Source organism: Colias philodice, chromosome 17 (genome assembly GCF_061535455.1).
Source record: "Colias philodice isolate Cphi_HAF_F1 chromosome 17, ilColPhil1 Martin Lab GWU primary, whole genome shotgun sequence".
Lineage (NCBI taxonomy): Eukaryota > Metazoa > Arthropoda > Insecta > Lepidoptera > Pieridae > Colias > Colias philodice.
Window position 1 is genome coordinate 3,425,823 of NC_143102.1, and position 27,739 is coordinate 3,453,561.

The following is a 27,739-nucleotide window of genomic DNA, read 5'->3' on the forward strand; positions in this document are numbered from 1 at the left end:
TACACAAAAAGTGACAGTTCTTGCAGTACTAGCTCAATTTTCCCGCGCATTTCTGAGTACAATACTTTCTTATCTGATGATCTAACTTATCAAAGGACGTTATCGGTTCATCTCGACGGCCGTAATCCGGACGAACGGACAATAGTTTATTCATGACACGTGAGGGTCTGGCAATTGGTCTATTGGACCGTTTATTTGTTGCTGTTAAATAGCGCACACTTGGGTTACACACGAAAATGTTTTTTCGAAACCTATATACTATGATGGTATGGGTGTTTGTTGGAGAGGTGGCAAATTAGTAAGCGAAATAGGGAAATTGTTTCATTGCTCGATTTGTCGAATGTTTCATCAATTGTCTTGCATTTATTATTCTGTAGCATTTTATTTTCTAATAAGTTTAAATATTGAACGTAGGTAGGTGCTTTAATGCCTCTACCGAGATATTATGTAGATTGTAGAGCCATTTCATGTAACCCAATTTTGTTTAAAAATTGTTGCAGTCTTTCAGTATGTTATGTTATTTATTAAAAAATGCCTTCATCCTTTATCTAGATTAATTAATGTTAAAGCAATTGTTGTACCTGTGTGTGAAAATTCCCCAAAAATTAAGTCTACGAATAACTAGTCTCTCGTCATCTGACCAACAACAGTTATAGCCATATAATAAAACAGTTCTCCAAACATTTTCATCCACTATTCTAAGAAACCATCTCTTGACCAAACAGCATACAAAGAATCTAACCGAATGTGTTACGAGGCGTGTCCCGTTTCTGGTATGAAAAGCTTCAAGTTCAAGGCGTGATGAGGCGGAGTCGGGGGTAAGACTCTAACAAGTTCCTGGAATTAAAGCAATTTGTTTGATTAATTATAGAGGCGGACGTTTTGAGTGCTACACCGAAATGCATGTGTCATCGGGTTTAACGTAGATACATTCTTATAAAGCTGAATTACTTGATGACACTTGACAATGAATTACATGAAAAATTAACAAATAAGTTTCATACTGCATATTTTTCGTCTGCGTCTTTGCTCGTAAGAAGAAGCTGTTGTAGTAATAATTAATTTAACTTGTCTTCAGTATTTCAATTTTCGAAGAGTTACAAAAATATCTCACATTATCTTTGAGTTGATCGACTTTCTAACGAAGGAATTTTTAAAAAAATTTAAATGTTGCAATGTAACAACTGAAAAAAATATCATTAGTTACGTAGAATACGCTCATTAGTTACTTTAGAAATCCAATATTTATCAAACTATTTTACGAGATTGGTTTGTTTAAAAATATAATGAGTTGACATTGAGATAATATTAATATGGAGCAGACACCACGAACAAAATCTGTGCGCCAAGATGGCGGCGCGGGGCGCGCGAATGACGGCTAGACAGTCATAGATTATGCGATGTCACTGACTCACCGCTATAGAGGCGACACTTTGTTTCTTTCTGTCTATTTTATTGGGTGCTACTCCTTACATGCACGTTGACTTGAAATTTTCTTTGTACTTACTTAATATTTATTTTAGATATAAACTGACTTTACTACTAGGATAAGATTTTACTAACACTTTATGGGCTATGTGGCCTGAATTAAATGAATTTTATTTATTTATTTATTTATTATTATTTTATTATTTTACTACGCGGGGTTAACAATATCTGGCATATAATATAGGATGAGGAGGTTCAGTCAGGGCTATGGGAAGTTTCATTCCTTACAAATTGAGCCTTTTTTTGAAAAAAAATAAAAGCCGTGTAAAAATTGTGTTTATTTATATTTAGTTCATCATCCTCAGAACATGTTCCCGGCTCAGAAATTGCTTGTATTGTTCCAGTACTATTGTAGCACACCTTCGGCTAAAATAAATATAATAATAATATTGTTAGTGATGGCTAAAAAAATATTTTATTTGTTTTACAAATCCGTAAAATTTTATTATTATTACTAACATCAATACAAGGAACAGCAGACTTCTTTAGAATACGCCTTCCCGCTTTTGTGGTATATTTATCCTCATCGCGAAAATGCAATGAACAGACGCAAGTTCTATCGGATGGTAACCAGGTTTCTTCACTGCGGTTGTTTTGGACAAATTTTACCCATTTTTCCCTTTCTTCACGGCCCAGACATGGAAACCTTGAATAGAAAAAATATTAATCTCTGAACTAGCGGTCCGCCCCGGTTTCGCCCGTGGTACATATTTCGCAATAAAAAGTAGCCTATGTTTTTTCTCAGGGTCTAAAGATTGTCTGTGCCAAATTTCATCAAAATCGGTCCAATAGTTTATGAGCCTATTCATTACAATCAAACAAACAAACAAAGTTTTCCTCTTTATAATATTAGTGCAGATAAATAAATAATAATTCAATTATACGTTCAAGTCAGTAGCTTATACAATATTAATTAAAATTGATTAAAATCAATTAACAAAAAAAAATTGGTGATTAAGTAATTGATTTTCATATTTCATGATTTCACCTTTTTTCAATTAACAACCAGTCTATGCTTTTCTAAATATGTAAAATTATTATTTTATACTATAAAAATATACGCCAGCAAATATTACTAACAACACTTATTTCATGCCCAATGTCATATCTTAAATTTTTAATCTATGACAAATGACGCAAAATGTCGCCCGCCAAAAATTTTGTTCTAACTAAGTTTTAAAAATTATTATCTAGTTACTTACTGATTGAAAAGTTATTCCTTTGCACTTTTCCGTATTATTTGTATTATTTGTGCAATATCGTAACACACACGTAGGCATATTTGATGCGTTTCACTTTAAAACAAATAAAAAATGAGCGTGACGTTCGCGCCAATGAGCGAGCAAGCGACTGAGTGCAGTTACGCCACATGACGTATGTTGAGTGGAACATAAGTGGTGTAGGCGGTATCGACTCCATATTAATATTATCTCAATGTGAGTTGATATTTCTTTAATAGTCCGCGCGAGGGTTTGGGCGGGAAACAGAACTGGGCGGAACATTCGAGATCGAAAATCCATTAATTCTTACTTTTGGATAATTATCTTAAGCAGGTGCTATGTGCTTTTATAACATGTTATTATCGTGCAAGGCGGTGTATTTTTACGAAAATTTTAATTGCCGTGCAAATTAAAATTGAAATAATAAATATTGGTAAAAATTTTATTGGTTCTTTTTTAGTATTGAGCTTTCGTAATTAATCATAATAATTGATGATTTTTAATTTTGGTTTAAGTAAAATATTGGTTCTTGGTTAATATAGGTACCTAATTATGCTCTTGTATCATTATTTTTCAACTAATGAAACGATTCTTCATGACTTTATGTAGGTATAATGAAAAAAAGAATACTTACATATATATATCACCCTCACTTCACATATCAAAAAGTGAAATTAAATATTTGTATTATCTTTTCTTAGCTCCTCAAGCTACTAAATAAACTTCAGTTTAATCCGTAAACAAATTACAATATCATAATTACATTTCTTAGGGCCCTTAGAACTAGCAAATATTGGAAATAGAATTAATGCATTAGTTTCCAACAATAAGCTCTGAACAATATAAAAACTGCGATCACAATGGCCCCTATTTATCGTTACTCATATTATAAATGTGTAAACCATTTAAATATCGTAGTATCAATAGAATGTTTCTTTATGTTATGGTGAACCGACTTGGCCGTGATGTTTCACGCACATTTTATTTTTCAATACAATGATTATTCTATAAAACTGTTTCAATTGAAAAGCAACTCTAAATTGAAGAAGATAACCTTCTAAATTTGATAACAAATTTTTGATCTCGTTCCATCGTCAGATTTTTTGAAAAAGAGCCACATTTCTATAAAAATAGAGTCGTAATTCCGTAGCAGTCGTATTCGCAAAAGAGGCTTTCATAATGCAGCTAAACTTATACGCATTGTCGATAATCATTGAAGCAAACACTTGTTATTTTAAGAGATCATCCATCCTTAAGGCTTTGCATTGAGTTCCGTACAAAGAGGTGTATAATGTATTATTTATAAGGCACACTTGGAAGGCATACTCTTTGTGAAGTATACGAAATACGACACAAGTAAATTGTCCCATATCATCAATCAGAGGAATTTCTATACAATTGGCGAGCAATATTGTTACGGTTTTACGGAAGTTTTTCATAAATATGTGCATATTGTTGTCGTTTCTGTAATTGTGGAAGTTTTACTAGGTACTTTAATGTTTAGGCGGAATATTGAATATAAATGTATAATTACTGAAACAATGTTTCTTATTAGCTAACTATTTGTAGGTACTAGGTATATTAACAGAACATCTGTGTCTGAAAATGTTTAAAGATTGCATTGAAAAAAATATTCATCGGTGTTTCTATATTAATTATAAAAAATAAATTGCGATGCAATTGCATTTGGTCAAAGATTATGATTTCACAAGGATTTCACTCTTATACGTATTTGTATACTTTTATAAAAACTGTTCCATGTACAAAAACATTTTAACCTCCTTATTAGACTATTTATTAAAAAGGTTGTCACGGAATCACAAAAAAGGTACCTATCTTACGAAAAAATGACTCACAATAGGGTCGCTAATCTGACGGGCCCACGATTTCTTTGTACAAGGAAAAAAATAGAATTCTATAACTTAGTAACCATTAAATAAATTCCCCTTCATAAAAAAAAGGATTGACGACCAACCAACCACTTTTAAATATTTGTGCATATGGCTTCCGGCTATTTGGAGTGGGTTATGCTAAAAAATGCTAAAAAGACCCTTTTTTGTTCCAGCCGAAATGTATAAAATTTGATTTATGATTGATACTTTATGTGGAAATACATAATGGCCTGTCCTCTGAATAATACAATATTAAGCTAAAAATATTACATCCTTAAAGGCAATTTGGACGCTTGGGCTAAAGAATATATTATAGTGCCTTGGCTTTTCTTAAGAGTTTGAGATTAAATGTATTGTAATCCATGTAGAACGAAAGCCGTCAATAGGTTTATGTTTTTATTAAGATGCACGATTTTATTCATAGCAAGCTTTTTATAAAATTCTATTTGACCCGGTAAACTTCATTCCCATTTACTCAGGTACTAATAAATAGGTGATACTATCGCAAATTCATAAAATACTTTACTGAAATTATTTATCACAATGCATGTGATAAATAATTTCAACCTGTGCAATATTTGCATATTCAATATTCATTCCTTTCACGGAATTTAACACATCAAATACTAAAACATTAAAATCTCATTCCTAAGTACCTACTTACTCATAAAATAAGCATTGCGAAATTCCTTAAGCACTTACTAATTATGTGGATAGAAACAAATATTAGTCACACAGGTGTTATTTATTGTACTTGTAGCGTGTTATTTATTTTTATAATTATTATAAAAAGCAGCATCCGTTGCATATTATTTAAATATTCATTTCGCACATGCATAGTAATGGTACAGAATTTTTTTTTATACCTAGTAGATAACTAGTCGCCTATTACCTATTTGAAAATAGTGTGAGTAAATAAATAGTAACTAAATTTTTAAACGGAGGAAAGAGGAGAATTTTTTTAAGGTAAAAGATTACGTATACCTACGTTTTAATTATTAATCTTATTTATTTATTTTTATTTTATTTACCAAATCCGCCTTATATTTGCAAAATCCCTGTTCGCAGTCAAAGGTACTATCGTTCTCTACAAGTATGTAGTGAGTAGAAACTCACATATTGTTCTTATTCACGTTCAATGAGTAACAACTACAGATTTAATCACTGCTAAGCCTCTCGCACAAGTCCATTGAACAAGTCGAGTTTTAAAAGAGCACGAATTGCGGTAACCGTACAAAACTAAATAGGAAGCGAAACTAATAGAAACATAACAAAGCGTGCTTATTTGCAGCCCCATTGAAAACCTAAGACCATGAAACAGAAACAGGCCTATTGAGGGCCACGTAGGCTCCGTCAAAGGATGCGAACAATCCATTGAAGGAGCATAAAATTTACAAGAACCTAACATTGCAATGCACCCTTGTATTGTGCCGAAAGGTCCCGTAAGCTGTAAAAACAATCTATAAACGTTCATAAAGGTTTAACGTGGTTTTCGAACGTAATCCTTTTGAAAGTGCGCCGGCGCGATCTTTATTTTCAAAACAGTAGAAAATCCTTTTTCGATATCAATTTGCCGCTTGGATTGCTTTTTAGTTCCTTTTATTAGCGCCTTGTGTATTTTTTTTTACAACTCAAAAGAATTGGCACCTTTTTTAGAATGGGCGGTGGAGGAAGCCGGCACCATAAAAACAGAAATCTTTAAAAAGTTTCGTTATAGCTGTACATACATACGTTCAGCTATAACGATACATAGAGGGATATCAAAGAATCAAATAAGTATGTATTAAAATAAATCAAGAAAACAAATACCTAATCAATGTTTCATTGAAGTCCCAACTAACATGCATGTGGTTTTATATACACTTGCACCTACTTTAAAACACCAATAATAATCCTAGGTGTCAAAAGACTACTTAGGTATATTAAATCTGCAAATCCTAATTTTTATATATAGCAGAGTTCCATTTAAATTATCGGTACATTTATAGGACGAAATCAAAAGCTTCAAAAAGATCGGCACATACACAGAAAACTCAATAAATTTAACATCAACACATAACTGTCTGACACGATTTCCCCGCAAAAAAATATACAACGGAATGCACAATCCGACCACGCCTACAAGTGCATTCAGTTAGGAACAATTCGACGCATCTTCTCCTATCCTATATTTGGTATTTCGCATCTGGTCTTCCACAATGAATTTCCTGTTCGGATTACAAGATACGGATCTTATATCGCCTGGGGACATAGACTTCTTTATAACATCGCGAATTCAATTCGCAAGTGAGATTGATTGTAGCTTTACGCCCAGCGCCCGTATTTTATAAATAACTAATAAGGCGTTATGTATTGAAATGATAATGCGTCGAGATAATGATTTGTGAATGGAATACGCTGTTTGAATGGAAATGAACTATGTTATACATATAATGTATTCATATGTAGCTGTGTATGTATGTCGTAAATTATTTATAGATTTATTAGGTACCTAGCTATATCATTTTATCGCTTTGCTAATGCATATGAAATATCTAATTGGCATTTAGTCTCTAGAGATTAAAAAGCTAGCGGGACCTCAGAAAACATGTTCTGACCATAATATTATGTACTAATCCGATACTATAATATACTCGTATGACTGGATCAAGGACTCATACTAGAACTCTAATGATATTTAATTAAGTAATGACAAAAAAAGCTTTTAAAGAAAACTATTACGACACCAAAATCATTTAACGAATAAATATTAACGTTAAACTAATGATAAAGGAATACACATGTGGCGCGAACACTCAAGCCGAAAGTTCACAGTCTAATTATGAAAAATAAGACATACTTTACAGTTCACATGTTCTCATTTAACACGTGCTGTCGATTTTTTTCTCGAACATTCCTGTAAATATTAATTCTGGAATTGGAAAAAACACTAATTGCTTTTTGCTCGTCAAATGTTTTTGCGTCGGTTCATAGGTCCGTCTGTATCAGTAAATGTGCGTTTTGTCAGAGAAAAGTGTCAAATTACGTGGCACGAGATGAAAGATAACGCTAGGGTTGACAATTTGTTTTAGTATACGTTTTCTTAGGGGACATGCGTAAATAATGTCTATTTAGATCTGTTATGTATGCAATGTCATAAAATATCATGTATGTGTAGGTAGGCAGAAATCTTTATTAAAAAACAGTTTGCATTGATCTAGCGTGTTTCATTGACGTCCCTTTCATATTTAACATTGGCGACGAGGAATTTTTACCATCACGCGTTTAAACTATTCAGTAACAAAAATGCCTATCGGTCATATAGAACCCTATAATATTAACAGTAACAATTGGGACGCTTATGTTCGTCGTGTGAACCAATTTATAAGTTTAAATAGTATCGACGATTCTTTGAGAGTAGCCATGTTGGTTACCGTGGTCGGCGCCGAGTGTTACGAACTGATGTGTGATTTGTGTTCACCCGATACTCCCGAGTCGAAAGGTTACGACGATTTAATCAAGTTGGTGAAAGATCATCTCGAACCTGATCGCTCAGAAATAGCAGAAAGACACGTGTTCCGACAAAGAATTCAGCGTCAAGGGGAGAGTGTGCGAGAATATTTGCAAGCACTAAAACATCTTGCTAAAACGTGCAACTTTGGTTTATGTTTGGAGAATAATTTACGCGATCAGTTCGTTTCGGGTCTGTGCAATGAAGACATGAGATCAAGAATATTTGCGGAAAAGAGTATTAACTACAAGAGAGCGGTGGAGTTGGCTTTGGCTTTGGAGGCGGCGGAACGGCATGCGGCGACGGCGTGCGCTCCGGGCGCGCTGGCGGGCCGCTCCGCGCCGCTCGCGGACGACGGCTTGCATCGCATCGCAGGCGCGGGGCCGCGCGGCGCCGGTGCTGGGCCGAGCGGGGCCGCGCGCGCTCTCACCGGGCAGCGGATATGTGCGCGCTGTGGTAAATCGGGTCATGCAGAGGGCAAGTGTCGGTTTAAAAATTATAATTGTGACGTGTGCGGTCAAAGAGGTCATTTAAAAGCAGTGTGTAAAAAAAGTGAATCGATTTTAAACGGTAAGAGTAAATCTCAGTACTTTCTAAATGATTCTTCTTCGGACGAATGTAGTAATTTCTATAATATAGTAGTAAACTCTGACGGCGACGGGCCGTATTATGTTAATTTAAGGGTTAATAATGTTTCATGTAAGTTTGAAATCGATACTGGAAGTAAAATTTCTGTAATTTCAAAAATGTATTATAATGATAATTTTAGTCATATTCCGATTCAAAATAACTCGCTAATTTTAAAATCGTATACTGGTGGTATTATTAAGACGATCGGTTATATTGTAGTAAATGTTTTTTGTGGAAAAATGATGGCCGAAAATGTTAAATTATATATAATCGAAAATGGTGGCCCCCCATTGATGGGCAGAATGTGGATAAAACATTTAAAATTAGGAATTAGCGAGTTATATAACATGTGTGATAGCGAGTCCGTTGCAGTTTCTTTACGTAATGAATTTCCTGAAGTATTTGCAGACGGGTTAGGAACGTTTAAATCAAAATTTAAATTGTATTTAAATGACAATACGCCTATATTTGTTAAATCGCGTCCATTACCTCTTGCGCTTCGTAAACCTGTCGAGCAAGAACTAGAAAAACTGCAACGGATGGGTGTCATTTATAAAGTTGAGAGATCAGACTATGGCACACCGATTGTACCTGTTGTTAAGCCGAACGGTACGATAAGATTGTGTGGTGATTATAAGGTAACTATAAATCCATTGTTAAAGGATTTTCATTACCCACTCCCTCGTATCGAAGATTTGTTTGCTGTATTGGGGGGAGGTGAACAATATACTAAATTAGATTTATCAAATGCATTTCAACAATGTATTTTACATGAGGATTCACAACCGATGACGGCAATCACGACTCACATTGGTACTTTTGTTTATAAGCGTGTTCCATTCGGTATAAAATGTATACCTGAAAATTTTCAAAAAATTATGGAAGAAACATTAAGTGGGTTGCCTTCTACGGCTGTGTTTGCGGATGACATTTGTGTCACTGGTAAGGACAAATTAACACATTTAAAAAATTTAAGGGCGGTCCTACAAAGATTGCAAGAAAACGGGTTAAGAATAAATTTTTCTAAATGTCGATTTTTTCAAGACAGTGTAACTTATTTAGGATATAAAATAAATAAATTCGGTCTACATACGGATAAGACGAAAATAGATGCAATTGTGGGAGCGCCCCGTCCTACTAATATAACGCAACTTAAAAGTTTTATGGGTCTAGTGAACTTTTATTCTAAATTTTGTATAAACATGAGCGATATACTTAAGCCACTGTATGATTTATTAAAAAAGAATGTTACATGGGAATGGACGGATATGTGTGATAGGGCATTTGAAAAAATTAAAAAGGTGCTGAGTAGTTCTCCTGTGCTCGCGCATTACGATCCTAAGCGTGCGTTGATCCTTTCAGTGGATAGTAGCGCGTACGGGGTGGGCGCGGTGTTGACGCAGCGCGACGCGGCCGGCGCGGAGCGGCTGCTGTGCGCGGCGAGTCGTACGTTAAATTCGGCAGAGACTAATTATTCACAATTAGATAAAGAAGCTTTGGCGATCGTTTTTGGGGTCACGAAGCATCACCAATATTTGTACGGGAGGAAATTCACTCTGCGAAGCGATCACCGTCCCCTAAGCTATATTTTTGGAAAGAATAAAGGAATTCCGATGACCGCGGCTAGTCGTTTGCAACGTTACGCCGTAAAGCTGGCAGCCTATGATTTCGATATAGAATTTGTGTCATCAAAAAATAATTGTTTTGCTGATACTCTTTCGCGTCTTCCTCTTAAATTTATAGATTGCAATTTAAGAAGTGAAGAATGTAGTTATCTTAATTTTGCACAAGATAATTTTCCGATTAATTTTAAAGATATTAAAATTGAGACGGCTAAAGATTCTTTGCTAAGCAAGATTTATGGGTTTATACTATACGGTTGGCCACCTAAAAGCGAATTAAATAAAATAGAATTATGTTATTCTAATCGTAAAGAAAGTCTGCATATAGACCAAGGCTGCATCGTTTGGGGTTATAGAATTATCGTTCCTAGGTCTTTAAGGGAAATCGTTTTAAAAGAAATTCATGAGGGACATCCGGGTATAATAAAAATGAAACAGATTGCTCGTAATTATGTGTGGTGGGATAACATAGATTGTGATATAGAATGCATAGCCCGTGAGTGTGCCGCGTGCCGCGAGACGCGGGCGGCGCCGCGTGCTGCGCCCGTGCACTCGTGGCCCTGGCCGAGCGAACCATGGTCGCGAGTACATATTGATTTTTTGGGTCCCTTTAATCATGATTACTATTTAATTTTGATTGACGCTCATTCAAAGTGGATAGAGGTAGAAAAGGTAAGCTCGACGTCCGCACGTTTAGTGATTAATTGTTTAAGACAATGGTTTGCACGTTTCGGGTTACCTAAAAGATTAATAAGTGATAACGGGCCTCCATTTTCGTCATCGGAATTTGCAAACTATTTACAACGAAATGGAATTAAACATACGTTAATCGCACCTTATCATCCCTCTAGTAACGGAGCCGCTGAAAATGCGGTGCGTTCTATAAAATCAGTACTTAAAAAAGCACAGGTAGATAGAACTGATGCTAGCGTTGCGCTTACTCGGTTTTTATTTTCGTACAGAAATACGGAACAATGCACGACAGGAGTCGAACCTGCAGTGTCTTTGTTAGGGAGACGTTTGCGTGGGCGTCTTGATTTGATGCGACCCGATACGGCTGAACGAGTGCGCGCCGCTCAGATAGAGGAAGAGCAACGTCGACCAACGCCTTTGCGAATTGCTAAAGAAGGTGATCGAATATTCATGCGAGATTATTCAAAGAATAATAGGAAGTGGGTCGACGGGATTATCACTGATAGCCTTAGTCCCGTATCATATAAAGTTCAAACGAGCGACGGGCGGAAGCACAAGCGGCATATCGATCAATTACTTACTAGAAAATCGCGTTTTTCGTTAAGTCAGGCCGTGTCGTCACCATCGGATAGTGAGAGTTATGAGAGGAAAGAGGGAGGAGGTAATAGTGTTGAGGATGAAGCGTGTAGTTTGGGCTCGCAAGGGCAGGAAGGTGTGGATGATGTGGAGGGTGACGGGGAGCGGCGGGACCTGGCCGCTTCACCGAAATCACCAGTGCAGCATGAGCGTATACGTAGGAAAGCTGCATTGCGGTGTATACGAAAACTTAAACGGATGTAAACTATATGTAATATTATATTGTCAGTTACGTGTAATTGTGCTATTTTTAGTGTGGGTTGAATGTTTTTATACGTCATTACTATAAACAATAGGTATGACTTTTTATGTTATAACAGTATAAAATGTTGTTTTGCTAACTTTAAGTATGAATCAGACTTATTGAATATATAGTGTTAATTAAGAAGGGAAAAGTGTTATGTATGCAATGTCATAAAATATCATGTATGTGTAGGTAGGCAGAAATCTTTATTAAAAAACAGTTTGCATTGATCTAGCGTGTTTCATTGACGTCCCTTTCATATTTAACAAGATCATCCATGATTAAGATCAATACCTACCTGAGAAGTTTTAAAAGTAATAGTAGATACCTCAAGTAAATTATCACATGTTTTAATTTAATCATGATAGATCGTTTAAAAAACATTAGGTAGGTATACAAAACAAAAGTATTGTGACTGTCATAAATATGTCGAATAAACACACTAAATCATAGTTACTAAACCTTTTTTTTCCTACAAAATATACGCACGGATATCGCCTTTTAATTATATCCCCAACAGATAAGCATCAATTTATTAAAATAAAAGCATGAGTTAATAAATTAATATTAAATGACAGCCCTGCACCATAACTGCGTTTGTTTTTTGCGCATCTATTTTTAGTTTTTCGTAAAGATTTCGCTTTGAGATAATAAGCTCTACATTCCTAATTTCCTAAGTGAACTAAAACGTTTACTGTAAACGAAACCTTACTCAACACGGATAAGCTTTAAAATGCAATATGTAGTTGAATTTCTTTAGACTGTTCGTTCGGTGGTTATAATATGCAATGGGTAACTAAACGGAAAGGAGCGGCAGATAAAACGCCGACAAGTTGTAGAAATATTTCCAAAATATTTGTTAGGGAAGCCGCGTTGGGCCCAAGTGTGCCCTCCTATTCGTTTGTTCGCATACAAATGAAATACCGAATTTTTTTCTTATAATGCTTGACACATGACAACTATGTAGGCAAAGGAAGTTAATAGGTGGGCTTCTTAATGAAGTTATGGATAATTTATATAAGAGCGTGATGATATAAATTATGCCTATAGCCTTCCTCGGTAAATGGGCTATCTAACACCGAAATAATTTTTCAAATCGGACCAGTAGTCCCTGAGATTAGCGCGTTAAAACAAACAAACTCTTCTGCTTTATAATATAAGAATAATTAATTAAATAATAGTCTGTTTAAATATAGGTTGTATAATTGAAATGGAAAGTTTGAATATAGGAAGTCTTGAAAGTTGTGTCTGAGATAATTACCGCGTAAAAGTTATTTGAAGGTTACAATTTGGGTACAAAATTAAACCAATTACACTTTTAAAACATTTTTAGCATACTTACTGTTTCCGTTGGACTTCGGTCATACTTTTACTATTTAAATATTACAGAAATAATTTTAAAATATTTTTACATTTATATTCATTCGCGACATTATAGTAGCCTGGGTCAATAAATATATGTAACATATTATAATGTGTGTGAAATGAACGATTTATTTAAACCATTTTTATTATACAGGGTGTCCCAAAAAGTAGTGATGAACGCAAGTTGGGAGGTAGAGGACCTAGAGGGCTATCCGAATCACCCCCATGTATGTTATGCGATTTTTCGTATTTTCGGAGCTATGACGTTTTTTTCAATTTTTCTGCTATCGCTGAGTACGATGATATTTTCACTCATGGTGACGTGAATTATTGAGCTAGATGCTTAATTTTTTTTTGTGTGCTAAGCTGAAAGATAGGTCAATTCAGTATGGTAACATTTATTATCGTTAAATCTTCAAATGGAATAAAAAAAAGAGTTAAATGTCAAGAAAGATGAAATTATCCAGTATGTTCAAAACTTCAAGGGCCCATAAAAAAATAAAATCACATGAAAAAAGTTTTCCATTTGGCTTTTAAAAACTTGCTCTATCTATTGGGTAGCTACCCTAAAAATTTCATTTTATTATTCAGAAGGTTTCAATCGAAAAATTGAAATCTAATGTGGTAAGTGCAAATATGTATTTTATTAACATAATGATCATTAAAACTATTCAATAGGTGTTTAATTACCAGAAATTTTTAAAATAACCCAGCTGTGGCTCAATGCAAGTGCGACATCACCTTAAAAAGTTGTCTTTTAAATGTCTGAATGCCCTTTTATCATTTTTAATGGTTTCTTCTGCTACTATGAATTTCGGGGTTATTTCGTCCAAATTGTGGCATTCTTTCAAGTAGCCGAGGTCTTTTTAGTATCCCCATTGAAACAATTCAATGGGGTTTAGGTCGAGGGACCGTGGAGGCCAGGATTTAAGGCAGGCGTCACCGGCGCATGCGCAGGCTGCAACGACCAATCTATCTTTCAGGGTATCTTTGCCCTTTAGCCTGGCCTCCACGGTCCCCGGACATAAACCCTATTAATTTTTTTCCGTGGGGATACTACAAAGACGAGATACTGCCATAATTTGGACGAAACCGAAATTCATAGTAGCAGAAGAAACCATTAAAAATGATAAAAGGGCATTCAGATATTTAAAAGACAACTTTTTACGATGATGTCGCACTTGCACTGAGCAACAGCAGGGTTATTTTAAAAATTTCTGGTAATTAAACACCTTGATATTGGTTTTAATTTGTTTTTATTAATCATCATGTAAATTCAATTTTTTCACTTGCCTCATTTAGATTTAAATTTTTCTATTGAAGCCTTCTGAATAATAAAATGAAATTTTCAGGGTAGCTACCTGCTATCAGGTAGCTACCCTGATAGCTTAGGCTTTTAAAAACTTGCTCTATCTATATAGAGCAAGTTTTTAAAAGCCAAATGGAAAACTTTTTTATGTGATTTTATTTTTTTACGGGCCCTTGAAGTGGTGAACATACTCGGTAATTTTATCTTTCTTGGCATTTAATTCTTTTTTTATTCCATTCAAAGTTCTAACTATAGTAAATGTTACCATACTGAATTGGCCTATCTTTCAGCTTAGCACAAAAAAAATCAAGCATATTCCGCAATAATTGACGTCACCATGAGTGAAAATATCATCGTACTCGGCGATAGCAGAAAAATTGAAAAAAACGTCATAACTCCGAAAATACGAAAAATCGCATAACATACATGGGGGTGATTCGGATAGCCCTCTAGGTCCTCTACCTCCCAACTTGCGTTCATCACTACTTTTTGGGACACCCTGTATTATATTTTACTAAGTTCACATCTATTTTTTCTAAAGACGCGATTTTGCAAAATAAACCGCCAACTGTTTTGCAAACGGTATAAGCGTTTTACACAAATATTAAGTCCAACAATAAAAACCATACAGTGACGATAAAGAAAATTAATTCAGGCGTAAATACATTATTCTACAGAATAACATTGAATGGCATACAATTGTAACTCTATACTTACCGGTAGAGATGGTGTCTGCGAGATAAGCCCGGATTTAAGATCGCCTTTGGACAAAGCATTGCTTCACGTGCTGTTTATGACTTATGTTATATAATAACTTAAAAGTAGTAAAGAAAATTCTATAAAAATTTGAAATATCAGGAAAATTATTCAACAAAATATTGTAATGAGATTTAATTAAGTGCTTTAAAACAGTCACTTAACCTCCAAATTAAAACCTTAGTTATGATTATCATTTGAAATTAAATTACATGATTACCTACAAGTTTATTATTTCGACAATTAGATATCTACTATTGAATGCAATACTGTAAATGCAAAGTAAAAAATGTAGAGAGTATCGAAAATCTTCACTGTGAGTCCTATTTGTAAATAGTGAATTTCTATCTCATATATTTCTCACAGAATAGGTAATATAGACCGTAAAAACATAAACTCAAGAATAAATACATAAGTCTCTCCTTGTTTAGTAAACAATAGGACATAATATGACATTGCAAATAACGCCGGAGCATATTATAACGAAGTTACACAACAAATAAATACGTATCTGCAATCTATAATCTTTGAATAATACAAAATATTATGTCGTCATTGTGACCCAAGATGTTCGATAAACATGTTCCAGCAAAATATTTGATAAAAATCATGATAATCCCGTTTTAAAAGGAAGTATTGGCGTCAAGTGTAGCGTGACAGGATTATGATTTTGTGCAAATGTACGACACAATAGGTTTTATTATAACATATTGTGCGACGGATGACTGGATGTTTGCGCAAATATTATGTTATCTTGCATCTTTTGAGGAACTTACCGTGTCGCCGACTACTATGAAATACGTAGGTAAGTATGTGTGTTTATAAAAAAAAATGTTTTGTACATAATATGAAAATTACTTCTTTGCAAATATTTATACTTAATACATTCAATATGTTGGTACATATAATATTTGATAACTAGTTCATTTGATATTATTAGAGTTAAATATAATGAACATTTAACTCAGACCTCAGTGTTATAATGAGGTTAATATTTTATAGCAAATAAATAGAAGACAAGTTATCTACGATTATGAAATACTTTGTCCGATTTAAGTCCGCAGCCAACTTTGCAAAAAACAACTATTTACAACACATACTATAATAAGACACAGCATAACAATAAAATAACAACAACGATATATGTACTTATAAAATAATAATTTTCAAGGGATCAACGGCTGTTAACATAAAGTAGAGGCTACTTAAAACAATACAAAATTCCCAAAGCAAATACATTACAATATTGAAAAAGTCTCAAACACCTAATTCCTTGAAAAGTATCAAGATATCCCTAAATTGAGGCTAATGTGATCAAACGAAACCAACATTTCACAAGATAAGTTGTAGACAAACCATCTGATAAGCGATTGTATCAGTCACCCATCAGTTAGTCCTGTAACTAACACCACGGAGATGCATCGATAAGGACACACAATTTATTATACTTAAATATATACTATATAGTTTATTTGGTGCGGTGATTAAAATGCGTTGACCACCGGCATTGGTAGAGTGGTAATAAAACATTAAAAATATATTTAGAGACGACGAACTAGACGAGTTAACCAAAAAGAACAAAGTTACACATATTTTAAATACTGCTATATGGTATTTTATAGTAGATACTTATATAAAGAATAATATAGGTACCTGTTAAAATAAGAAAGTGCGTAAATTTTCCTAAATAATAAAAGTTTGCTTGTACCAACCACTACTGAAAAAATATAGATATGTGTTGTGTTGTATATAACAATAATTTTGCTAACAATAAACCAAGGCATTAAACATTAGTAAAATTCCATTACCTATATTTATGTAGGTAGGTACTTTTATTAACTGTCAACTAAAATATACCTAAACAGTTTTAAAATTGCTCTATAAACTTAAAACTAATTTAACACCAAAATATAAATCATCTCATTTAGTTAACGTTTATTTTAATCTTTATCCAAATTGGAAAGCAAAAACAGTAGGATTACGCTAGGGACTGTAATTAAATTAAAATTAAGCAACTAAATAAACATATCCGTCAACTGAATGTTGTTTTCGAGTTTCAAACGAAGACGTGATGATACACGATGCGTTTCAAATTAGCTTGACGACAGAAAATTTAAACTGTAGGATTAATTACTTTAGGTAACTATGACATTATGTAATTGGATAATAATAGAATAGGTATACGACTTTTTTCCCGAGGTTGGAATATCATTTTAATTTGTGAAAGAAAATAACTAACCAATTGATATGAAATTCAGAGTGAGACCTGAATCTTGAGACGAAAGTAATATAAACGTAAGTGGGTACCTAAGTCTAAATGTTAATAGTTAATACCTCATTATTATTCATAATATTTTTTTTATTGTTATAAAAAAATACTGCAGCTTCTAGGCTAGGAAAATTATTGAAAAGGAGATTTTTTGGTGTGCTTTCTCATTCAAACACTGTAATATATTTCCGATATTAATTCATTTGTTTCCTATGTATCAAGTATCAACGTAACATAAATTATTATGTAACAACGTAACATCAATTAAACAAATACATTTCACAAATAAACAACGTTCGAAAAACTCAATATTATTCATTCGAAAAAAAGCTTTGAAAGGCACAAACAGAAACAAATGGTCATGTATCGGAACACGTGCTGATGTCGTGATAACATTTCTGAAGTCATGACGGAATGTGACTTGCGTTTGTCAAACTTTTTCTAAAGTTTTCCTAAAAAGGAGTGCGCGATTGGTTCGTGTTATTAATTAATGTCAATGAAGATTACATAATATACATATTTATTTTTTATTATGATCAATTTATTCCTTACTTATAACCAAAGACCTAAGTTTTACTTATTTTGATTGATACTATGTAGCCCTGCAAAATCCAAAAATATATTTTTGCAATACATATAGGTATTTTCATGAAATGATACCAATACTCATGTAAAATCAACTTCTTTATTACATAAGTTATACCTATTTGCCAGAAACATTTACAGATATTTTTTTCATTAGATTATTATTTCATTCTAAACGTCACGGGAAGCGATACAATAAAATTAACTAACTAAAATAATTATGTAACACGTCAAAAACTCAAGACGCAGCACAAAATCAGATTTTGTAACACGCGATATGTAGTTTTTATCCGTTGAAAAAGGCGGGTAAAAAATGGTGGCGAGCAACCCCGCGGCCCACTATTATCTTTGAACACCGAAGTCATTTTAGCCATAATAAGATAACATTTAGGGAAGACAGAGCCATTGGTTCTCAAAGCTTGCACGGACACCACACAGATTTAATAATTTTTAGTTTTAGTATGGGTATATTTTGCAAAGGACACAAAGTTAAAGGTAAATATGAATCATAATAAAATTTTTTGTTTGTTATGATGGAATGATGTAGGTAAATATGAATCATAATAAAAATGTTTGTGTTGTTGAAATTTTCACGATACCTCTACACTTCATAATATTTTCAGCTCATACGACCGAACAATAACAACTTATAACGAATTTACTAACGTTTTTACTTACGTATATTTGATATCACCAAAGACTACCTAAGTACCTACATATTCAAAACAAGCTACATCATTCCTCCGGGACCCTTAAAACTTTGGGAACCCCGTGATCAGTACGTCAGTGGACCTGTCGTAGGGAACAGGTATGGTTTTTTGTTCGTTTTTGCGCGCGCGCACGTGTGCGCCGCCCCTTAATTACCGACGCATACCATAAACAGATCTTTACGCTCCCTTAAATAAATCTTCGAGGTGATTTTTTTTCGTTTTGTTTTCTTAGGCCCGTAATTTTGGAACACGATTTTCGGTTTACCAAGTCTGAGGTCCGTTAGTGATCGATGGTGACTCTTTGTTTTCACAGATTGAACCCGTAATCCCTTTGGTGAGCCGGCGGATGTTTGGATGGTCTTCTAGCTCTTGGAATTAGCGACTGGTGTGTAATTCGTGGAATTAAAAAAGCAAACTGTACTTTGTCTTGTTGACATGTTGCATAAATTTAGGGCTACTCACGAAACATGTTGTTACTGCTACATGAACTATGCATGAAGACATTCTAGTAGAATTACGGTACTTATATTGTAGGTACTAGTCGCTTTTAATAATATTTCATTGATACATTCAATATTATTCACATCTCGGATAATAATCCACCTAAAGACACACCTAAGGACCTACATATGCATAAATAATTTAATTCATTCTTAATTATCAAAAGCTCGAACTGAAAGCTCGACTCTAAGCAAGAATGGTTTCAAAGCAAAATGATCTTAACCATGACATTGCTATCTTTTACCACCCCGGGACTTAAAGATTGCAGCCACCGCTGTCAAAGATAACTCGTTTTTTACTAACAAACTTATAAGGGAATTCTATAGAAACGTATATTTAATCCTAGCTTCAGAACTGTGCTTTCCAAAGCATCGTTATTTTTAATCGTCGAAATTACTATTAATATCACAAACTTATTTTCAATTAGTTACTCCAATTAGCTAAAAACCTGAATCATACCTGAATTATTAATCTGTGTGCACATTCTGTGTAAAAAATATTTTTTATACTTCTTACTTAGAATATTACATCCTAAAGACGCCACTAAACCCATCCTAAACAATTTAAAGGAACTTTTCTAAATTATATATAAACATTAATTTTATCGAAATTCCCTTTTCAAAGCCTCCTATCGAGCATTTTATATGTTACGATAAACCTCTTCCTCGGTCTGTTTGTCTCAAATTTTTTATCGCTATTATTTAAGGGCATGATAACATGACGTCCTTTGATTGCATTAGTTATACAAAAAGATAAGCGGTTTGTGGTGTCCGTTTTATTATCGCCGTATAAAAGCTCACGAAGATAATGCTTTAAAAAGGGGATTTTTATAATCGGAAATGTATCAAAGATATGTGTGCCTCTTTTCTGTAGAATTAGGATTTATTGTACCTATTCATCTGATTGTATGGTTATTAAAATTATAAGCTTAAAATTTTAAAATTATAAGTTCGTGAAAACTGTGATAATAATAAAGGAGTAAAAATATCCATAGAATATTCTCTATTGAATTAATTGGATAATGCGTAGCCTATTATAATTCTAGCTTTTTACAATAACATAATCTAATAATCGTTTTGTTTACTGCAATCTATTTCGATTTATAAATTATCTTTTTACGATTACGCGCCAGCTTAATCTCACATTTATCTAAAAAGTCAAAATGGCATTTGCTCATTTAATCTAAAAATATATTAAAAAACCTTATAAAAAACTCACTCAATTATATCATTATAACATATTATAACGCAGTTAAGGGCTGACAATAATCACGAGCCTATTACGGGCCATTTACAGAACTATAAATAGACACATAATTAACTGAAAAAAAATCTCTTAATGGAGAAGGGAATCGGACCGCACGAGGCTGATTTTTACTACCTATAGCAATTTACAATCGTTACGAAGAATTAACTCGAATTACGTCAATCATGTATAATTACGCGGTCTTGCCGTGAATTAACACAAAAAGGTGTTACAGCTCACGAAATTAAAATCTCATATGCGGTTAAACATATTATTTCGAACGAAAAACATCACTTAGTGACGCGTAATTTTGAGCACTAAACGAGATGAAATTTTGACTTTTACAGGCAGCTAAGTAGCGCGTTGAGGTTATTTATCTGGTGTTTAATTACGTATTACGGGCTGACGTACAAATTGTTTGTTATTTTTAAATTTGGCCAAGTTAGAGCCGATGTTCAGCGAAAAGGCTCTACCTAAAAAATATATCTTTAGATTACTTAAAAACGTAAAAAAAATAATCATTAATAGATTTTCAAGGAAACAGTGAAAAAAACAAAGATATTATGAGATATTGAAATAATAGTGAAAATGGAAAAAAATGAGTAACTAGTTATACTACGCATACGTAAAATAAGTTTAGGACGTTTGTGTTTCTTTATGTAGCTACTTGGATGGTTTTTGAACTGCTTATTGTGGTATATTTACAATATGATTTCCTATTTTAATACCTGCTAATAAATCGAACTATATTAATATACATCGCTATTAAAAAATGAGGAACAAGCATGCACATACTCATTAAATTAATTAACGTAACATTATACTTTAAAGCTCCAAAGCTCCAATAATAATTTAGCTATAACACGTATTACTTAAATAATTTACGACATAAACAAGGGTCTCGCTAAACGCATCCCTCTCACATTCCTGCCCCATAAAAGGTGTAATTTCCTGAACTACCTTCAGAGGTGCATTCGGTAGTCGCCCTGATATCGGCGTGATTGATTACAGGTTTATTTCATCGAAAAGGGTAAAATTAGCTCCAATGAAAGGGTTAAATTACCATCCGATCACAACAAAGGGGTCATTTTTACCACATAACCAACCCTCAACTGACGTGTTAATTTTGATATAAAATATGATGGTTAATAGCGCCTTATTAGCTTTTGATTGGCCACGTTTTTGTAATTTCGTTTTGAGTTTAAAATTAACAGATACTCAATTATGGAAAGGATTTTATTGAATACTATTGATTATACAGGAAGTGCTTCATTATTTAGTAAAGCAATTTTGCTTAGAGACATTAGTAAATGTTCAGTTAATAGAGAAATAAAAAGGATTTTTAATTCGGTACGTAGGTATATAAAAAGAAACAGGCAACTAAAGGCAACACTTAGACCGTGCAACTAGATTTATTTGATAAGAAGATAACTTCTCAATTATATAATAAGAAATATAAAAAATACAAAATATAAAAGTACAAGAAACAAAATTTGAATTGCTATACAAAAACTTAACGATATCTATTCTTATAAACTCTCACGAGCTACTGTAAAATCGATTAGGCGTACGTAATCAAGAAAATCTGATATGAAATCCATTATACTCGAGCTCCCAACAAAAACGCCCATTTCATACGATATATAGAAAACCTATTAGACTTTTATTACCTTCCAGAGCGGGACGAATCCATAATTAAAAGTAACATAATAATATCCTTAAAGACATTACTTTCCCGAATTGGATATTCAAAATAGAAAAAGATTTTAACGAGATAGGGAATGTGATTATCATTTTTTACTCCTTAATGATCCTGGCTCATCAAACTTTTTGAGATAACTGCGTTTGATGTTAACAGCTTTAGCTTGGAGTTATAAAATGTGAGGCGGTAATTAGTGGTGTATCAGAGGGTAATAAGAATCGTGTATCGTCCTACCTCATCAAAATTCTAGTGTTTTAACTTTTAACATTTTTTCGAAAAGTTCCTATCGATGCATATTTAGAAATACATATCTATGTATGTGAGCATGTATTAATGTTTATGTAAATTGAATATTGCTTCGAGGTAGATTTTACAATAAAACTGAAAATTTGAGATGGCAAAATATACATATATATTTTAATAACATTTTCCAAATTAAAGGTCTAAAGGTAAAAAAATATCTATATAAATATCTAATAAACCTACTTGTATGAAGATAATAAATACAAATGATAAGATCCACCAAAAAAGAGTGCGAGCTTATAGAGAACTGTTTAAAAAATAATTATAATTAATAACTGTTGAGTCAAAAAAATAACGCATTTACTTTTTGCGATATTATTAAGTATCTTTGCTATATTTAATATAGGGTAAGGAATATATAAAAATAAGGAAATTAAAACAATGAATCAAACATTTAAAAATATATTTCATAACACATACAAATGTCTATAATTTACACAGGTTATTGGATTCCAATAAGATAAAAAAGAAAATCAAAATACGCTCATAACAATATTTCATAATCAAATCACGTGTACAAATGCAAAATTACGAAACCTTTTTCCTTTCAATTCGAAATTAGTTTACCTGCGTCAGTTAATTGTTCAACAACCCCTGAAATACACTCCCCTAAATTTTACGCATTTCACAAACTTATTACACCTACAAAATCCAACTTTATAAACATTTTGAACCTTATGTCTGGTAATATAGAGTTCAAAATGGAATTGTAACCTTAATATGATGGAATGTATAACATTGTGATACGATATTATACGCTGAGGTGACGAACAAGTGTACAAAGCAAAAAATAAACGATTAGGGGTGATTTATACATGGCCCTTTATTTTCCACCCTCGAGTTTATTGCATCAAATCACGTAACTGAAATTCCCACACTCGACTGTCAGGTGTTTTTAGATAAAAATCAACTGATATGCTCTCGTGTGTTATTGGAATTTCTTGTTATCTATTATGGTAGGACATAGCAAATAGATGGTATTTTAGTTTTTTGCAAAGATTAGTTACAAACTTGAAAGGTAATATGCACTTAGATAGTCAGATTTAAAATAACACACAATTTTACAGAGTACTGTAAAATTGTAAATATAAACTAACAAACATAATATAAACTAACTAAAATATACTAAATATTTATATTATCACAGAAGAGTTAACTTAATTTAAAATATTATATTTATAGTTTTAAAATTATAATATAATCTGCATACATGTAAATATGTAATACTCATTTAAAACAATACATATTGTAAATCTGTACTTCTATGAAAAAATAAAACAGTTTTCTCCTACAGGTAGTACCTATCTATAGAAAAAACTGTATCACATAACAACGAAATAATAAATTTAAAATCACAGTACACAATTAAAATATCTATCACAGAATACAATTAACGTCGGCCCCTAAATAAATTGTGACAAGTGTGATCGCAAACAATAAGCATAATAGGGGAGCCTCGACCCAACCCCGCTCTCACCATAGGCAAACCCACGCACTTGTCGCGCCGAGGGGCACAATACGTCACTTTTTAATATGACGCAAAGTGCATCTTCTTGATATTCTTTCAATCCATTGTTGGGACTTTTTGCTTTTCTCCTCGTGGGAAACCGAGCCCATGAAAATGATTAACGATTGACAGTCCTGAAATATAAAAAACCATTAGTAAATTTTGTATCTCAATGCTTTGATTACACCATGGAGAGACACAAAAACTAATACCCCGGGCAAAGCTTTAAAAAACCAAATTAGCATTTATTACCGATCTAAAATCTAAAATTACCCAAACACTCATCTAACAGTCGATAGCCGTTATTTACGTAATTAACTAAAAAAGTGATACCCTAACTAGGTATCATCACTAATAATCTTAAAATAGATATAATAGATATTTAATTACAGCCCCGTCCGAGTTCCACTGACCCCTTTTACACTTGTTTACATCTTCATCCCCTCGCAACCCTCGACAAACGCGCTGATCCATCTAAATGGAATGTTTAATTCCAATACCCATACGATTTAATATAAAAAAGTAGAGCGCGATCGAACGCTTGCCATCTGTCGTCGTTCCGAATCTCGAATTGCCGAAAAAAAGCTCAATGTGCGAGCAACCCTGGGAACCTAGAAGCAGAGAGCATTCCCACGAACAACCCCTCAATTTTCAATAACCAAATTAGCCTTTGCGTTACCCTATTTCGGATATGAAGGAGTCGTGAATCTATTCATGTCGATAAAAAATATTCGCGCTCTCACTCATTCCACCTCTCTTTTGATATGTCGGTCCCCTTCGAATGCACGTGTTCAGAGATCGTATATTTAAACTGGTATCGTATGTGTGCGCGTTTCGATCGCTGCACCTGCCGGCGCGCGCGCACCCCATTGGCTGGGCGGACGATATCACCGCTACACTGATTTCTTTTAACTTCATTTTTTTGGTTACTCTTCGGACTTATGACGAAAAAATCTTACATGTTTGGACTCGTAAGAGTTGAATTTTTGTGCGTAGGTGGTATTCTATGTTAATGCTTTCTTTTTATAAACAAAATGCTAATGAATTCCAGCGTAGACCCTAAAACTCGAAAGAAATATGACATATCACGACTTTATTACATTTTTATTGCATGATTGCTACAAAATGTTACGAATGGTATACAATTTAATTTAAATCTGTACATTAATTAGGCACACTTTACCTATCATAATAGTATAGGGGGCCATTTAACACTGCACGCTCAAGTGCGCCCTAAATAGAAGGGTCGCGTCGACCCCGTGTGACTTAGTGACCCCTCGATAACAATCGCATTGTCGACCACAGAGAGGGTTAATGATGAACATGTGCTATTTACCCACGGCTCGTGGTCAACACGCGACGAACAATGGGTGGCTTAGTTCTGAAAGGAATCTTATTGGCGACATTGTTTATTATTAACATAACACTGTATAGATTATTTAGTAACTGAAATATATTTACATCCAAAAACATATAAAATAATATGCACATAATAAAAAATTTTCAAAAAACGTAACATTCCAACTATCTTAACAAAAGTCTACAAAAACAATAGCTAAATCACAAACTTAGAAATCCTAAAGTACTACGGCGTAGCACGTCGTAACCATAACTGTACAACTCTTTAGTCACTATTATTGTCACAGTACCTTAACCCGAAGTACAATACAACATTAACCAAAATGATATGGCAGTTTCATGTTTACGAAAACATAATAGTCGAATCTCACCCACACACGTGAGGGAGCTTTTCACGCATGCGAGGCTTTGTGTTGGGGGCGGCCCGGCCGGTATAAAAGGCCGCGCGACCGGAGCAGCCCCACATTCCCACTTGTATACTCACTCGTGACACACGCTCTCTACTCACAATTTTCAAAATGTCTTATTACGCGAACAACGAATACATCATCGCTACAAACAACTCGATCAACGAGAACAAATACAACAGTGAAAAAATGAAGAACAGTGGCATCAAGGCGCTACTGAAACCATTAATGAAAATCATTAAGAAGTCGACGAAGCGGTCTCCCGCCAAAACCGTCGACACGTGCTTCGAGGCCGAGCAGAACTCGTGCAACGAGGCCCTCGAGCGCAAGATTTACAACGAGATGGACGCCTGCCAGTCCGCCGCATTCCTCGTCTGCAACAAGGACGAATCCTACGACCTTGTGCCAGTTTCCCGGGAAGACTTCTACATCCCGGTGCACTTCGCTCGCACAGACGCCGGCACCTTCTTCTGGACCACAGTTTCAAAGTCCGAAGCTGACTTCGCAGCGGCCCACTGCTACACCGAATGCCAAACCGCCGAGCAGCAATACCCAGTGTTCCAAGACCGTTGGGTGCAAGCCTAAATCATCTCATCGAACTACAATCCGAGTGTCTTCCGTGAAACCAGTGCCCGCTCCGTTGGTTTCGAAAATCGTCTGTGATCTTAGCTTTAATATAATTCTATGGTGCCATATAGAATTTAGGTTTAGGTATGGGCTTCCAGCGCGTGATAACTCCACAAAAGCTTTAATTGTACTCTAATTATTGTAAATTAGTGTTGTGATATTTAGTATTGTATAAAGTAACGTAGATCGTATTGTGATCATGCTTATTGAGCTTTAATTGTTTTAGGTGTAATAATTTATTTATATACAAATTTTGAAGGTTAAAATAAAAAATGATGAAATATATTTGCTTTCTTTCCTTTCTACCTCACATTGAACCTGAGTAATGATTTGAAACATTGAATCGAAGCCGCGAGTCGACTTCATTAACATTGAACACGCACAAGCAGTCAGACGAGGTTGGCTCGAGCCACAATACCTGTAGCGACTATGTATAGCCTGTATGGCTAAGCACGTGCAAGGCCCAGTACAGCTACTGGTTTCTTAATGGTCACTTTTTCAACTCGCCGTGCTTTTCTTTTTGTTATCATTAATCTTGATAGCTATTCGAGATTGACGAGAGATTATTCGAGATTAATATATTTTTAATTTTAGATTTAATTTCTTGTAGCTATAAATAGAATGAGTTGTGGGTACTGCCGAGATATTTGTTTTAGATCTGATAACAATGCAATATTCATTACCTGTATCAATTATTGTAGTTATCTTTTGTTATTTTATCTAAAATCATTAATTACTTTGCTACTGCACATAAAAAATAAGAAACGTAGGTAATCGTTATAATTGTTTTATACTTAGAACTTACATCGATAACTGCTGATAGTTTTAATTATTGCGAATTTTGTATCTAGTATTCGCATTTTTTTTAATTGATATAAATGTTTCGAATAATTTTTTTTCGAAAACCTATGTATAGAAATTATGTAATTCAGGGAAATACAATTGTAAATACTTCTCAATCTATAAAGTTAAAGTAGGCCAACCTACCTACTTGCAGATAATGTATAAATTAGAAAATTTTTATTTTAATTTAATGAAGACTTATCACTTCAAACTCAAACTCAAACATTTATTTATTCGATTAGACTTCTTCTAGAAGCACTTTTGAATCGTCATTACATATTTTTTACATTTGATTTAGAATATGTCGAGTAGGTATCTCTATCTAGAGTAGGTTTA

General features: G+C 33.8%; 2 protein-coding genes and 1 long non-coding RNA gene across 3 annotated transcripts; 2 read left to right on the forward strand and 1 right to left on the reverse strand.

The window, feature by feature from the left end:
- Positions 1-1,288: 1,288 nt before the first annotated feature.
- On the reverse strand, positions 1,289-2,926 carry LOC149480950 (uncharacterized). The gene is made up of 4 exons (XR_016316939.1): positions 2,691-2,926; positions 1,948-2,134; positions 1,717-1,854; positions 1,289-1,558 (listed from the first exon to the last, which is right to left on the reverse strand). It is a non-coding gene; the product is annotated as an uncharacterized LOC149480950 (long non-coding RNA).
- Positions 2,927-7,716: 4,790 nt separating this feature from the next.
- Positions 7,717-11,875, forward strand: LOC149480951 (uncharacterized). The gene is made up of 3 exons (XM_089706097.1): positions 7,717-9,358; positions 9,941-10,166; positions 11,328-11,875. Exons 1-3 carry the CDS (start codon positions 7,886-7,888, stop codon positions 11,873-11,875), a joined length of 2,247 nt encoding a protein of 748 aa, XP_089562223.1. The 5' UTR covers positions 7,717-7,885.
- A 14,102-nt stretch (positions 11,876-25,977) lies between these two features.
- Positions 25,978-26,922, forward strand: LOC149480952 (enhancer of split m4 protein-like). Its single transcript, XM_089705974.1, has one exon. The coding sequence runs from the start codon at positions 26,045-26,047 to the stop codon at positions 26,516-26,518; it is 474 nt and encodes a 157-aa protein (XP_089562100.1). The 5' UTR covers positions 25,978-26,044; the 3' UTR covers positions 26,519-26,922.
- Positions 26,923-27,739: the final 817 nt, after the last annotated feature.